The sequence below is a fragment of the Ptychodera flava genome, chromosome 21 (genome assembly GCF_041260155.1).
Source record: "Ptychodera flava strain L36383 chromosome 21, AS_Pfla_20210202, whole genome shotgun sequence".
In the NCBI taxonomy this organism is placed as follows: domain Eukaryota; kingdom Metazoa; phylum Hemichordata; class Enteropneusta; family Ptychoderidae; genus Ptychodera; species Ptychodera flava.
The window spans coordinates 24,525,211-24,542,224 of record NC_091948.1 but is presented as its reverse complement, the minus strand read 5'-3'; the positions used below and the strand labels follow the sequence as shown (position 1 = coordinate 24,542,224).

At 38.6% G+C, this 17,014-nt stretch overlaps 1 protein-coding gene and 4 non-coding genes across 5 annotated transcripts; 4 read left to right on the top strand and 1 right to left on the bottom strand.

Annotated features, from left to right (window-relative positions):
* Window positions 1-517: 517 nt before the first annotated feature.
* On the bottom strand, window positions 518-14,467 carry LOC139121806 (aquaporin-3-like). Its single transcript, XM_070687003.1, has 7 exons — window positions 14,122-14,467; window positions 7,954-8,080; window positions 7,138-7,275; window positions 5,685-5,803; window positions 2,127-2,344; window positions 1,490-1,638; window positions 518-700 (listed from the first exon to the last, which is right to left on the bottom strand). The coding sequence occupies exons 1-7, from the start codon at window positions 14,227-14,229 to the stop codon at window positions 621-623; spliced, it is 939 nt and encodes a 312-aa protein (XP_070543104.1). The 5' UTR covers window positions 14,230-14,467; the 3' UTR covers window positions 518-620.
* On the top strand, window positions 3,373-3,444 carry Trnaq-uug (transfer RNA glutamine (anticodon UUG)). The gene has a single exon. It is a non-coding gene; the product is annotated as a tRNA-Gln (tRNA).
* Trnaq-uug (transfer RNA glutamine (anticodon UUG)) lies at window positions 4,058-4,129 on the top strand. Its single transcript has one exon. It is a non-coding gene; the product is annotated as a tRNA-Gln (tRNA).
* Trnaq-cug (transfer RNA glutamine (anticodon CUG)) lies at window positions 4,712-4,783 on the top strand. The gene has a single exon. It is a non-coding gene; the product is annotated as a tRNA-Gln (tRNA).
* Window positions 14,468-15,478: 1,011 nt separating the features above from the next.
* Trnaq-cug (transfer RNA glutamine (anticodon CUG)) lies at window positions 15,479-15,550 on the top strand. Its single transcript has one exon. It is a non-coding gene; the product is annotated as a tRNA-Gln (tRNA).
* Window positions 15,551-17,014: the final 1,464 nt, after the last annotated feature.

Sequence of the window (17,014 nt, the reverse complement as noted above, 5' to 3'; positions counted from 1 at the left end):
GGTCATCGCCACAGTCCCCGGCGATGACCCCATTGACCCGGGCGCGTTCGATACACGCCACAAGTACCGCTGCGATATCACAGCTATGTTTTAGTATGCAAAAATAGTTTCTAGACGGTGTCTATCTTTGCAAGTAACACCTTGATTTTAAAATTGCAGAACATGTGTTCACAAATAAGATATATTTGTAAGTTCTAGAAATTGTCTCTATACTTCAAATAGTTGTATTTTAGAAAACTGTTATTGTTGAATGATAAAATCACGATACCAAAGTAATCAAATGATTTATATTTGTATGTTACTACCATCAGACAAGACAAACCATCTTGATATTTGCATGCAAATGTACCCATTTTCACCAGCTTGGGCTCCCCGTACCTCCTCCAAAATTTCACCCAAAAGATCATAACTAATAAATCCATTTGTTGTATAGTGAGCACATTCAATTAAGGTGTGCATACAGAGGAAATTCATTGTGTCCATGATGCAGCCTCAAATAGTAATTGCCCGACTATGATCAGATAAATGCTCTGTAATAGACATGCCCAAGAAATCAGTTATCAATATAGCTAACAAACATACAAGGAACGAATGCCTCTGGTTTGGAAATGGGGAGGGGTTTAATCGCCTTCGAAGTTTTTGTTCTGTTCGCCAGCTGTACCATTCTTGTCCACAACCTCGTCCCCGACCGGTTTCATAGCTGAAGGAAAGGGAAATGAAATCACGTGGTAAGTTATGTGAGACAGAATGGGGAGAAAAGATTATGACAATCTAGCTTGAACAGTTTGAATTTAATTTAATTCTTGATATTAAAGCACAATATGCACTTTGTATGCATTCAAAGGTACTTTATGGTTGACTTGCATGTTGGTGATATCTTCGTTTTTGTCAACCGAAGATCTGTTGTATTGTATGATCAGAATTTGAATATTTTATCCTCAATATTCAAATAACAGTGTAAGGTGCTCATCTTCGTTTCTTTAATTATTCCCCATGGGCATGGAACATTTCAAAGACCATGTTAATGTTTTAACACCCCACGACATAGCAAATTTTTCGAGGGCTCGTGAAAGTGATACATGTATTAAAGCTGAGGGCGCTGTTCAGTACAAATGTTTTTTGTCGTACTGCAAACTCCTCAATGTAAATGTGCCTTCATCATGCAAGAGGGAGTCCGCTCTCACGAAATTTTGCGGGAATGGACACTGCTATGTTTTCTCAAGCTTCCGAAGAGAGTGCTTTGATATTGATAATTATATTTAGTTTACTTTCATTGTGTTGATTTATTATCCGATGTTGTCGATTATAATTTGCATCGGAAACTAAAGCTACCTCAAATGATGTGTGAAATTTCGTTTATTAAACAGGTTAAACGCTTCGCCCGGGCCTTATCGTAATTTGCGTTTTCTTCATATTATATCACAAACTAGCATGCATATTTTATCAATATTTTGCATTGTACTGTGTTCAAAACTGTTCCATTACTTACTGTATTCCGGTTCTGGGGGTCGTTCAAGATCATATTCCTGTGCTGGTGGGTGGTGAGCCTCGATGAACACAATGTAGACAAACGCTCCACATATTCCCCCGATGAAAGGTCCCACTATAGGAACCCACCACCAGCTCATACCATTCGGACTGAAGAGATAAAACGCTACATACTTCAGCGCATCCATGGATGAAATAAGTTAATAGTTGCGAAGCAGGGGTTCAGTGTTTTCGTTGTCTACGGTCCCTTTTGTGGAGGGCCTGTGCGTTTTCTGTCTACCATAGAACTCCAAAACATTTCTCACAACGTGCCTTTTATGGTGGTAGCAAATAGTTGTAGGAGAGTATGTTCTCATTTGTTTTCTTAAATTTAAAAGTTACGTGGAAATTGTACCACAATCCTCCAGATTAGATGTAATATATAAACGACGTGCGTGTCCTAATTTCCAAATTAATTTAGTTTTTCGTTTTTACAGACGGTTATTTTGTTACAGTATAATTATTTGTATATGATGTAGATATTGACACGTCCCGGGAATGACATCATGCAAGAACGCAGGCCGTTACATCATTCGTTTGACTGCGAAAATTTTTGGTGTTTCTTTGCATTTTCTATGCGCACACATTCGGTCACTTACGTCCAGACTTCAGAGCCCCAGCCTGCAATGGCCGTGAAGAGCCTTGGTGAGAAGTCTCGGGCCGGGTTGATGGCGTAGCCGCAGTTGAAACCGAAGGCCAAGCCGATGACGAACACCACCAAACCTATGAGGAAAGGCTCCATTCCCGCCGGTGGTTTGGTGTTCCTTTTATCGGTGATTGCCATGATGCAAGCCACCAATAACATGGTGGCGAATATCTGGTTGAAATGGAAAGAAAAGCGTTATGAAAAGTCACACTGTACTTGTGGTAAACGCGGTATTCTATATACAAGGGGTGTATGTACTTTGACTATTGGTCTTGCTTTTTGTTGAATCTCGGGATAGAGACATTCGTGCTGAGTATAACATTATGCAAGTGTCATAATCCTAAAATGAGGGGGACAGAAAGTGTAAGCAAAAAGAACGATTGAGTATTTTCTCTTCCTTCTCTTGTTGGTAAGAGACACGACACAAGATTCAATATTCAAAGCTCCACACGGGTACCCGAAGGATGATTTATGACACATACGGGTATAATTCGCAACCCAACCTTCCCAGCGAGCAAGATGGCTAAGTTTAGATAATTTTGACACAGATGCATGAGATATTATAAGAAATTAAAAACAACAGGAATATGTTAAAAGACGTCGACCACTATCGACTAATGTGTGTGCATGGGGAGGCTAGAAATCTACCAGTCGTAATGGAGTTTTGAATTGCAAATTTAGCTACTCTGGCGAGTTTTGAACGCTATTTTTAGCTCCGTGGATATCTGTATAATTTCATGTTCTGGGTACTTTTTATTCTGTATCGCAGCCAAATTATAGAAGCTTTCATCAACGTAACTTCCATGCAGAACGGAGGAAGTTGGAAATAAGAAATTCAATCCTTTAATTTATTCACATTTGTATTTTCATTATTTAAAGCCAAATGACAAGATTTTCTTTAGCTGCTTGAGCAGAGAGAGAGAGAGAGAGAGATGGAAATGAAGGAAATGGATAGGCCACACTCCCTCCATATAAGCGGACATATAGACGGCCGTGACGCTGAAAAGCGAAAAAAAACCTAATAGATTTGCCACGATCTAGACAATGTGTCAAAGGGTTATTGTTTGTCTGACAATTGTCGCACGCTCTATTGTCCTTTTAGAATGACGTCATATACCACTTACATTGACAACGTTGAGTTGTGAGGTGTCCTTGTAAAGAGTTTCAAATATTCACTGTCATTACGGCGTCAGTAAGGAGGTTCCATGGTGTAATGGTTAGCACTCTGGACTTTGAATCCAGCGATCCGAGTTCAAATCTCGGTGGAACCTGATATTTTGAGGAAACTTTTGAATTGTCTTGTCAATTCCTTTGCTATCCAAAGTCACTTATGCAAATAGCATGGCATATCTGCCATACCTTCCATCTCTCTGAACTCATTATCGATAATCTCACGGTCATTCACAGTCCACGGATCATATGCATTTCTTCTTTGATTCAAAATGTGAGTGATTAAAAAGTGGGCGGACGCGAGCTAAAATGATGACAAAATATCATGATCAGCTACAGACAGAAAGAAGCATGACAGGTAGCAGGGTATAGTGACAGACGGAGAGAACTAATGACAACTCTTTTGCTGTTTCACCTAGATGCATTGTAATTCTCACGTCAACTGAGCAAACAACGTAGATTGTGCAATATGACTTTCACTTTTGTTCGTGCATAATTCGATCATGGAGGTAAAATAATGATTCGACTATGTTGTTTTAAAGTCACTGAACGTAAGGAAAATCTTTACATATTAGCTGTCTTTCTGTCTCACGGTAAGAATAATTTCAATGAAGAAGATTAAAATCACATGAAACTAAAAATCGTCGATCGGAAGGAACGAAAGAAAAACATTGACGAACTATGAAATTTTGTGTTTTGGATTAAGCATCTAGAGGTTCCATGGTGTAATGGTTAGCACTCTGGACTTTGAATCCAGCGATCCGAGTTCAAATCTCGGTGGAACCTAAAGATATTTTGTGGAAACTTTCAAAATTACGCGTTTTGCCATGCACTTGGTTCGCCAAAAAGCGTTTTGGTCCGAAGACAGTCTGAAAACATGGTCACTCCACAAAAAGTATTGTTTTATGTGCCTGGGTGAAGTTATATGACATCAGTATTCAGAACATCTGCCAGAATTCTGAGCACTGGCAAAGGAGGGGCAAATAGACAATCATAGAGTAGAAAACAACGCGACAGAGAAGGACGGTGACGTTCAAATGTAATGCATAAAAAAGAAAACAGTGTAGATCTCCTGTAGTCATGTAATTTAAGTTGAAAACCAAGGTCTTTTCTTACGATTCTTGACTGCATGATCCGCAGAGATTACCATAAATGGCTTCTGACTTATTTGCCGCAGCATTGCTATTCAAATAGAACATAAAATGGTACTTACAATAAGTTTCGTAACTTTCAACATGTGATGCAAGTTTCATAAGCAACCCAAATGCGAAAAGAATTTTAAAACACGCGACGGGGGAAGAATATGAGAATAACTCTTTGCAGTCGAGAAAAGTCTAAACTTGGCGATCTCCGTACAGATTATCGAACGGTTCCATGGTGTAATGGTTAGCACTCTGGACTCTGAATCCAGCGATCCGAGTTCAAATCTCGGTGGAACCTAAGGAGTATTTTGTCGAAAACTGTCAACTTACCGTACTTCCGGTTTTGAAAATAATCATATATCATAATGTCAAAGGAACTTTACCGGTTTCCTTCTTTTAGTTCGTGTATGTATACGGCGTCCCAAAGTGTCCGAGTTAAAACTTTACAGCCTATCTATAATACTTCTTCAGGGTCTTAAAGGCCTGTATTGGCATCAGATTGTCTTGCAAGGAAATTTATCTACTAGATTACAATTTCAATGGGAAACAAAAGGCTATGACACCCCATAATCCTCCTACAAACCGAAACAAACTTGATCCCGGGCCTTTAAGAGTCTAGCATTAGAGTGGTCATGAGTCAACGGAGCTTCGACACACTGTCGAACGCTGGTGAGTTGATGGCAGCGCATTAAACCGCGCTGTTTTCTTGTTTACAATGTTTATATGTATTCGGTTTTTTTAGAGAAACAACATCTTATATCATATTAATGAAAAATATGACGTGCATTTGGTGCAAGTGTGACATAGCAAGAAAAGTGCAGGGTGAGCGATGATATCAATACGCTGAAAAATTTCTACTAAACTCAAAATATTAACACCACTCAGTTTTTTAGACTTATTTTGTCACTTATTTGTGACTTTGTTGTAAGCATACAAAGAAACGACAAAGTACCGTATTTTCTTTCATGATCAAGAGTAGAAAAGAACGAATTTGCTATACAAACATTTGGTTTAGGAAATGGATACCAAAATATGTTTGATTTCGAAATATTAGATGGTCCCCATTCTCCAGTGGAATATGAACTCGATTTTCACAAACAGGACACTAAAAGTTTAAGTTATTAAAATTATGTAATTTTTAAATTAGACTTTTTTTGGGTTGGGAACATCATTGAATCACATCAAGTTCTTACTCTTACCTGATCTCCGAGTCCACTTTCAATTCTCAAAAAATCAGCCGGGTATGTCGCAAAAATGCCCGCCGTCGCATTCGGTCCAGTGACCTGTCTTTGACCTCCATCGAAGTCATTGATAGCATCTGAAGAAATCGGACAACAGACAAAGTTGGTCAGAAGATGCCATGGTTCCCGAATATTTAGTGTTCACACTGTCATGCTGGAATCGTGTACGCATAATAGACGATGTAGAAATCCGTATGATGCATAACAGAAAATCGTTTCCGCAAAATGTGTTCTTGTCACATAGCTTTAAAGTTCTGTTAACTCCACGTCTAGTAATAAAATCAAAGTGTTCCCACCGAGTGGATTTGTACATTTTAGGCACCACACTCAAACTACATAAGGTTCTCACATTAGTGGCAAGCCACTAGACATTTACAATAATTTAGGAATGGTGCGGCGTGCATTAGGAAGTCGCTATACATAGCCGTCAACCATGCAAAAAGTGTATGACGTCATCCGTTTTTATCGTTACGGTCAAAGGTGTTTCAAAAAGCTATTTTATTTTTACCACACTCTACAAAACGAATATTCCAACCAATAGGTATGTAGGGTGTTGATGTTTTAATTTATTTCTCATAACCGACTTTTTTATTCTGAAATTTTAAATTATTAGGGCGTTTTCTCAACATCAAAAGATTATGAATAGACTTAAAGGGCCTTTATTTGTAACTTTTGACCATTTTTACCTCGGAAAATTCCATGTTGGAGGCTCATATTTGTTGCAAAATGTTGTTTTACGAAGAAACAAACATGATTAGTGATGTTATAGCCACATAAAACTGCTACTTTTTGTTCAAACGTGTTGCCCTTCCGAGCTCGTTTGTTGACGTCTGGCATGCTGCAGCGTGCTGGATGGGGAGAACGCAGATAATGTTGACGCCGCGATCACGCCAGATGTACAAGTTCACGTTTATTGCGGGATCAAAACAACATTGCGTCGTGGATTGCCAGACATCTGGCTACGCAACGTGCGCGGACAATGGACAACGACGTAAGTACCGGGCATAAGTAATGAATATCTATTTTGAAATCGCTGTAAATGGCTCGTGCAGGTGCAGAAGAATGCCTACGTTGCAATCCGCGTGTCAACAGAGTTTGTATTTCTGTCCGGACAAAAATTGAAAATTTCGTTGTAAAATCACATGTTATTTAGTTGTAGGGCACGTAATGTTTCCGAATGATATGCGATTCTCTGTTATTTGACAGGCTATTCAACATGAGCCAGTGATCATTTCAATCAAAACTAACGGAAAAATCGCCAGAAGATACAGCTAATGGAACTTTAAACAAAAATCTAAAAATACAACACCCGTAACTCAATTTTTTTAAGAAACTATCCGTCGCAAGTCTACGATATCAAGAGATTCCGATTCACAGTTGTGTTCAGATCCAGCGACATGCATCACCTTACCGTAATAAACTCCAAAGACACAGGCGGCAGCAGCAAAGGCGCCAAGAAACTGCATCAACCAGTAAAAGATTACTTTGTACCAGGGAAATCGTCCGACTATCGCCATGGCCAAGGTCACTGCTGGGTTTATATGTGCACCTGTAACAACAAATCCAGAGATATACAAAACTCAAATAAACCGTGATACTTCTTCACTCTGTCTTTTTATTTGACTAACTTGATGAACATTTAGATCAACGAAAATTGAAGATTTACTCTTCCGCACTCAATAGGACCAAGAAATAATGTGAGCCAAAAAGCTGTAGTCATCGGTAGAACGTATCTACTGTCAGTGTGATTCAAATTTAAAATATTTCCGGATGTCAAAACTCTTTCAATCTCAGCTTTATGAAAAATTATGATGAATATTCTATAACGTAACCAAAGTCAGTTATTTACTTGTTACATTTTGTAACATATTGTTTGAATCAGTACATAGGGAGCTAAAACTGTCATATTCAGACCTGTCGTTCAAAAAACCAAAGTCAGTTTTAGTCTAAACTTAAATTCGTCGGCAAACAGGAAACGAAACTTGGCGAGCGGATGCATAAGGATGCACATATCTTATTGCTTTGATAATAAAGTAGTCACTTGTTCGGCATGTGTTCTTGAGTTGAGGGCGCTGTTGATGTGTACAACGAGGGTACTGGAAAATCAAACTTCAGTCGAATAATGTATCATTTGGTACAATAGTCTTTCTTTGTCGTATGTCAGTCAAAGCACATCATGGCCATTTACTTCTTTATAATCCGTATGTTCGGTACCATGAAATCTTACCTGAGACCCCGTTTGCAAAGTAAACGGCCATGGTGACGCCAACACCCCAGGCCCAGTTGATTGACAAAAATTCACCATATGCTTTGTCGCTGAGGACACTTTGAGCCACAGAGCCATCCCCAAAAACCTGAAATATTGATTTCAGAATTGAAAAAATAGTTAGGATGCACACCTACATACGCACACACGCCAAATACAGAGGTCAAAACGACGGTACTACACCGGTACTACACACCTCCGGGGTTTCAATGGTGGCGCTCTTGTTACATTTTGTAACATATTGTTTGAATCAGTACATATAGAGCTAAAACTGTCATATTCAGACCTGCTCTTAAAAAATTGTTCACTTTACAGAAAAATTCAAGACTGGGATTGTAATACTCGTATGCATGAATAAGCTACTTAAATACACCTTTGTAGGAGTGTTGTTCATCTCTTTACTATTGATATCCCCTGCAAATACTATCCCGCATGTCCCTTTTCGTCAATTCCTCATGGAATGCCCAGTCAGTTTCCGTAAAACGGGTGAATATACATAGGGAAGACTTGTGAGAGACAAGGAAATTTAATGTGACATTTTCAGCCAAACTAACACCATCCGTTTCGTTTTCACATGATCATATCCTATAAAGTTCAGATTCTTCGCAAATGCAAAGATTTGTGCCAAATGGATCATATGATTTGTAAAGGATTCACAAATTAATTTTGTATATTAAGGGAGCGTTCAGTTATCACGGCCGGGGGTGGGCCGGCAAAATCCATGGGGGTCACCTTAATTTTTAAAACTACAAAGGGGGGGGGTCATGTATTTTTCAAACAACTCAGAGGGGGGTCACTTAATTTTCATAAGTATCCGTCCCGTCAAAAAGCTGTTTCAGAGTTCAGAAATATTCTGAGAGATGAAAATGATTTGTTGCATGATTTCATTCTCTGAAGTCCTTTAACTGTAAATCCGAACAAAAGTATAATTATCTGTCACATAAACATCTTAACTAGCCAGCTCTGAGGCTTGTCTTATTGTAAATCGAGCTCACTGAGGGCAATGGACAATTCCCATTACTTACATATTAGAGATATAGCAAGTTTTGTCTGGGAAATTATTTAACAGTTGCCTGTAGACTACCAGTCCATGAAAAGTGAAATTATACTTTTAGGTGAAATTCCATTATCATACAACATCTGAACTTTCAAATACCCTATTTGAATCAAGTACATTTGTATCAATTATCAAACACCTATAAAAGCACAAATTAATTTAGTCTAGCATTGTAAAAAAAATATTCATAGTTTTCTTATAGACTCCAATGTATAGTGAATCAACATTTTGGTGAAATTCCAAAAATCCAATTTCTTGCACACATATCAACCTTTAACCATCCTAATCTAACTAAGTACTTTAAAATGAATTATCAAACGTCCATAAATACACAGATTTAGATTGTTTTGAACTGGAAAAAAATTATTCATAGTTTCCTCATAGACCATCAATTGTATGGTGATCCAAAATTTCGATGAAATTCTAAAATCCAATTTCTTTCACACATACCATTTGTAACCATCCTAGTCCAATCAAGTACATTAATATTAATAATAGAGAGTACATAAATACAGATTTACCTATTTTTGTATTTGAAAAAAATTATTCATAGTTTCCTCATAGACTCCTACGTATAGTGGATGGACATTTTCAGCGAAATTCCAAAATCAGATTACTTGTACACATAATACTGGTATGCACCTTTACCCATCATAATTAATCTAAGTACAATTATGTTAATTATTCAACGTCTGTATATACACAACTATAGCAAGTTTTTCATTGGAAAAAAATTATTCACAATTTTATCATAGACTCCCATGTACAGTATGTGTATAGTGGATTAACATTTTTGGTGAAATTCTAAAGTCAAAGTTTTTGTCCACATACCAGTTGTAACAACCCTATTCCGATTAAGTACTTTTATGTCAATTATCAGATATCTGTAAATGTATAGATATAGTTTTGTATTGAAAAAGTATTACATAGTTTTCTCATAGACTGCCATGTATAGTGAATCAACATTATCAACAGCTGATTATCAATTAAATCCAAATATCATTTTGTACACACACGCTTGCGCAAAAATATTGCGATCCACCTGTAATTTCTGTCCAATCCCTTTGAGGGGTAATTTCAAAATTATAGCAAGTCAGAAGGGGAAATTTGAACATTCACACCTTGTGAGTTTGTAAGGAGGGTCATTTGAAAAAATCTGAGAATCTTTTTTTTTGATTCTATCGCTCACCCCTCCAGAGGTGTATGTGTGTGCAGCTTTACTCAAGCAATGTTGGGGGGGGGGGGGTCATGAATTTTTTGTCATCTTAAAAGGGGGGTCATCAATTTTTTGATGCAGTGGGTAGGGGGTTCACTTATTTTGACTGATACGCAGGAAGAATTTACCGGCCCTAAACCCGGCGATAAGATGATAACTGAACGCTCCCTAATATATTAAACAGTAAACTGGTAATACCATGAATATCACGAGCTCTCGACTCCTATTTTGTCCTTCAAAACCACTTTTCAATAAAAAATCGACAGAGTTGACACTGCTTGTAAAGAGCGTGAGTATCAATTTTTGGGAACTTTCTCGGTCCGAACTGAGATTAAATTTCGCCATCATTTTGAACTATCGCGCATGTGAACTACATTCAACAACGCCTCGGCATCTTCCCTCCTCTACTATCTATTGTCACTTATACGAGGTAAGATCAATTTGTTTCTGGTAATGCGACCAACATTATACTACATTTTGAAAACTAGGCCTCACCAATTTCTCCAAAAGGGGGTGATAAACTCCGAGACCAATCCATATTGAGCCTTGCCCTTGTTGTTGGGGTAATTCACACCTTAAACAATGGGCTTGTCAAGAACGGTGATGGAGGGACTGTGGCTGTATTCACCGTTATCGTAGACCCTAGCCGTAATCACGGTCCCTCCTTTTGTGGAGGGACCGTGCCGTAATCGACTATGCTATCTCTCCGGCATCTTTGATACGGAGGGTTTTTTTGCGTTCGGTCACTCCCTAAGTGTACTCTACACCCACGTGTGTCCCCGTGACCCCGGATTAATGATCTCTGTTTGTTTGGAGGCGGTCCAAAATAGCCGTTTTATCGGTTGTAGTTCTAGTTGTTATACTACGGCTGTGACGGTTCCATTGTATCGTCGTCGCTACATGCTGTTACGCTTTGATATGTAACTCCATTTCTGGATGTTCTAACCTTGACCATGGGGGTGCCTGTGATCGACAAAACAACGCCACAGCAAAATCATAGTGACTTGCTTTGTTCCATAACTTTTGTACGATATGGGGCATTCGTTTAAGTTTTATTTACTTTGTCAGGGTAAACAACTTCATACACTTTGTACACAAGAATATAACCGCCGACAGTTAGAACAGCAATCGCTGACCAATACGGTCTTCCGTAACATAGTTCTGGTTTTAATGACAAGAATGTTGTATAATAGGGAATTATAGGAAGAACCTGTTATTTTTACTAGACCAAACAATAAACATTAGTTAGGAGCATAGCAGTTTGGTCAAAGTTATGGACTTCGCATTCTTTCATATCTGAGAGTAGACAGAATCAACACATGTGATTGACGTTAATAGGTATATACCAGCTTGGAGTGGAGTAACCGTGCCCTGTATACTAGTATCCAGGCCACGCTCTGTGTCCAGGCCTAGAAAGTAGAGCGGAAGATTGTCTATGGTCCATATAACACCGATGTAACTAAATAACTGTGCAGCAGGTTTTTGAAAAAAAAACACGAAAAACAGATTTTCCTTAAACTTGTGAATAAGTTGTATTTCTTTCTAATTGGTCCGCCTCGACAAACACCACCTCTACCTGCAGAAAATAGAGGACTGTTGTCTGCCCCTGGTGCGCAACCAACTGTCAAGTCACATGCAGATACCGCGTCAAGCTATGTCTCTTATAAAACAAAAACATTCCCTCAGACCAGCAGTCTGGTTGGTTGGAGGGGCTGTGTTAAGTAAAAATATACCAAAAATCATCAATATTTAAACTAAACCTGCAAGCGCACCGACATTTCTCTCCGCAAACTCAGCACACGTTGACCTGTCTTCGGTTGTACACTGGTTCTTCAAGTAGACACAGCAGATGAACGAAAAGGTAGTGGGAGGGGATGTAAATAAAACAGCATAGCAGGTTTCTGCTATATGTTGTGCGCAATTTAGAAATATTTGAAAATCTATTTTTATGTTCCGTTCGGTGTATACATGTAGTATCAATACAAACAGAACATATACAGACATTCCACGTGTGTTCCTTCTTGTGTCAGGAGCATGCCTGAAAAAGCAGCAAAACGATATATCCTACACTGACCTCACAGTACAACATCTAGGCCCCCGATACCCAAAGAGTTCAAAAAATTGCTAAGCAACGATTGCAAACTGTAATGTTTACATAATATCTGCGAAAACGTCGACTTTTGTGATTTCATTTGTCAGTTTTATACATGATAATGTATAACCAGGAGCACAGATTTGAACGGCTGTTTCAATAAACGGTTATTTATTGGATAGGCCTATATCAACTATACTATTTCGTGTAGTAGCATATTTTCTGTCGAATTAAAAAAACACCAGAATGTACAAAAATTTATGCTTAAAAGAGATTTTCGAGGTGGTATTCTAACGTCTACCAAATTAGAGCCAAATGTATCAAAATTGATCGCTATGAAGTACACGTTGATATTTATAATCATGTGACCGTACTGTACGCAGCGAGCTCTGGACAGGGTATAATTGTTTTTCACAAGCAAGAGTGCACGTTTAGGACGCCGCCGGCCTGAGCATGTGGAGCATCCGGGCGCAAAGTGAATACTTACTGGCCGCGCAAAGAACTGTTTTTTCTCGTTTGTCTTTTTTTGTTTGTTTGATGTTTGTTTGTTTTTTCGAAGGTCTGGATATATTATAACGTTTACATACAGCGACCTTGGGTTCTTCGGGTGATTTAGAAGCGATAATGTAACCGATAATGTAAATGAAAACCACACAAGTATTAAGAGCGTCTGTAAACTTTCATATCTGAACTCAAGATATAAATCGTAATGCTATCGACCTCATCGGACTGACATTGTAAACAGCTGCATGCGGAACATTACTTTACCATGATGCACAGAATTCGAAGTCAGGAGAAGTTGTTTGAACGAACCTGATCCGATTGGTAATGATCGTCACCGAACGTCGTCAAGACGCCAACAATGCATTTGTGAATATTTGTCACCCTTGGACATACTTTCTTCGAAAGAGCGAACCGAATGACATTGAGTTGTCATTTCTCGAATCTACGGATTCTCAGCTGTGCTAGGTCTCATATGGGAATCAAATTTCGCATCTCCTGCCTTCTCTGGTTTTCTCCAGTGCATATATCATTTGCTGCTGACTAAGGATATACGTTGACAAATCATGGCAAAAATAATCTTTATGTCGATGTGGCATAGTATTTTTTGGGTCATAAATATATTCGGTATAATCGTTTACGTATTGCAAACGTCAGCTGCTCCCATCGTTAACGCCACAGAGAAGTTCCCACACTTCGAAACGACAACAGATTCAGTATCGCATTTTATATCTGGTCGATTACAGCAACGGGCGATGATCAAGAGGCTGCAAAACAAGGCGTCCCTGAAGTATGAACTTTCAGTAAACGACCAAATCGTGTCGGAGAGTACTCTCAGACTGTTTAATAAAACCTTTGCTCCGAATATTCACTGACCAAATGTTAGGATTGTATGATTGTATAATAATTAACGAGCAAAAACGAGACGATTAGCTTTGCTTTGACCGAAGCGACACACATCAGGCGGTACCAGACAACTTATCATCCCTAACTCACGAATTTACAACTGCCATATATAACCCTGAGCCCTTCAAACCGAGCAAAAAATGTATATATGAATGCGGATCTGTTAGATTATAAAGATTGAACACAAGGTTTGTTTGATTTGAATGAGGAATTAAATACGCAGAGTTTTTCCAAGGAGTTCTTGGTTTTGCTGTTTGGTACACGGTGATTAGTGAAGTGAGGTTTTCGGTTTAAAGTCGGGTGAAATCATGGTCCCTCCACAAAAGGGTGAGGTTGTGACGGTGTTTCCGTACTTACGATGAGTATGAATGTCCCGATGAACTCTGCCAACGACTCCCGGACCAGCTGATTAGGGATTCTGATCGCTTTGATAATCTTGTTGGTAAAGTTGGCGTAGGCTCCCATGGTGCCAAATGGTTATCAAAATGTCGGGTACATTCAGAACTCTCGCCTCGAACAGGAGAACGCAACTGTGAACACCGCTAAATATACAGAAGTGCAACGCAGTGTAATAAGTCTCTGTCGAAGGCTAGCAAGACATACTTTGCGTTACAATTCAAACGGTCATAAATTAGAGAAGCAATGAATTTGCATCAATCGAACTTTGCTCTTACAACATCGATATCAGGGTATGAATCAAAGTGAGCAAACTGTGATCCAAGCTGCTTGGGTCCGGGGCTTGGGTTCACTGATACGGTCACCAAGGTTACAGCTACAGCGCCGCTGTTGATGATGACTTCTTGAGCACTCAGAAAGGGCAAGCAAAGCAGACGAGCAGAATTGCTCAGTCTGACACCTGTACAGCGTACTTCCCCCGCACCTTTGTTTTGATAAAAATCCGCATGTTGCAAAATATTAACAAAAGTTTTAAATGTAATATATTAACCCGTTATTCTGGAAGGTCTAAAAAATTGCATTTGTCCTACATCAATTATGGCAGGCGGCAGGTGGAGGCGGATTATCAAGGTAGAGAACATCGTCTTGGCACACAATAGAGCTTAGATCAAACCATCGAACCGGGCAGACCAAGTCTTGGTCCACTGAACCACAGACTGTGACTGGACTCAGTTGCCAAAGTCCGGGGTGCAAACAAAGAAACGTACTTATTCATTGTTTCTATCAGTAACAAAACAAATCTGCTTAAAGTGAAATTTAGAGCGTTGGTTCCACCATGGAAGTCTCTTCTTACCTCCGTGATTCCACCAACGGTGCTAGGAATAAGTACATCGGTGTTTTATCGTAAATTGTATTTAAAATTAATCAATCTGTTCATTCGAAATTTTCATGTTTATTGTCATTCAAAATGTAACTGACTAATCTCTTTGGCGTTCCCCGTGAAAGCAGTTGTACTAAGAAATTTAAACGGACAAGGAGCGTTTGCAGAGGACGAAAACAGGCTAAAAAGTGTGTTATAAGTAAGTTACAACATATTCGAATACACTTGTACTATCTTATCTTTCAAAAAGTGTGGAAATTTAAACTTTTACACAGCTTTCTGACACCCTCTAAGATGTTGAATATGCGCATTTGTAGATCAATTGGGGGGAGGGGGAAGAGAAGAAACAATGAACTGACAATGACCTAGATTTCAGTCAGACCGTCAAAAGCTCATAAAGGATTCTTTGACCGTGAGCATTGTCAGACTAGTGTGAGTGGTTCCATGGTGTAATGGTTAGCACTCTGGACTCTGAATCCAGCGATCCGAGTTCAAATCTCGGTGGAACCTTAATCTTTTGCTGACATCTATCAATTTGCTGCTTCTGTCACTATTCAAGCGGTATTTTTTAAACTCAAAAATGTATCTGCAAATGTTGAAATCAATACATCATCAAATTATGTTGCAAAAAATTGCGGATTTCAGAACCAATACAAAGAAATACAGTGAGGCTTATACTCCCTTAAGTTTGTTGGCTTCATTATCTCACAATAAAATAAATATTTTTTTTTTTTTGCAAAATTTTTCTTGAGTTCATAAGACAGTCTGAGCAGGAGTGAAACTCGTTCACTTTGGTGCATAGCTTAGGCCCATACACAGTCCCTCCATCATCTGTGGCGCAGAGACTGTGGTCCCAACGATGTCAAACCCATGCAGCCAAGGCGACATTCAAAACGTAACGAAAGATAGAAATTGTTAAGATCATGGTTCTGGCTACGCTAAAGTAAAGATATCGTCATTTTCTTTACAACCGCATTATGTAGAGTTCAGTTAGTAGACATGAAAAATGATGAGAATAACCCTCGTCTTCTTTTTGAGATACAACTTGTAAAATAATGCCATACTCTATGATTTTATGCAGTTCACAGTGACACTGCTTCGTTTTAAATTTCGACTCCAATCATGTATAGGAAGCAGATTAACACTAAAATATCGATATATCTCACAGCGCAGGGTTCTAAAACATTCCTTTGTAGAGGACTCTTCGATTGTAAAGTTAACTGAGCGTTACTTATCACGCACTGACGGTATACGATAATATATTTATCAAAAAACGCCAATAAAATTGGTGAGTCAGCATTTTTCGCAGGTTCTTTTGTACAGAATTAAATAATCTTGCCATTTTATGATAAAATCTAGCACGGTGACATCAAATTTTGAATACATTTTTTTCCAAAATAGCTCTCTTGTAAAATTTTCAAGAAAGTGACAATATTAGGCTGCGTTCACAAAAAATGGTTAGGGGGGCTGGAGGAATTCAGGGGGATTCGAAAATTTTGGGGGTAGTAGAGGGGGGACTTGAAAATTTTGCTCTACCTGTAGGGGGGACTTGAAAATTTTTGGTTCCCTTTTGTGTTTTACATTTTCCAATTCCAAGTTTTTGTAGGTAATTCAATGAAAAATGAATATCATTTTTATGTCATCAAAATGTTGTAATGTTAGTAATCATTTATCTAAAACTAGAAACATTTTGTCACATTTCATGACTTTTATCTCAAAAAAATCTAAACGTGTGATTTGTCGTAAAAAACAAACTTGAGCCTAGTAACAGGGCAGAAGCTGCAACTGTTAATGATTTCGGCAATATTTCTATGCAATATAACAACTACAGTTTCTTGCTATCTCCCTAAAGCATGCTAAAACACTCAATATTTAGTTTGTCGACAAAGCCTGTATATATAAATATAAATATGTATTTGGTGATAATTTAATTGGAGTCCAGACTGACAGTCAGCTGTCAGTGATACAAATGCG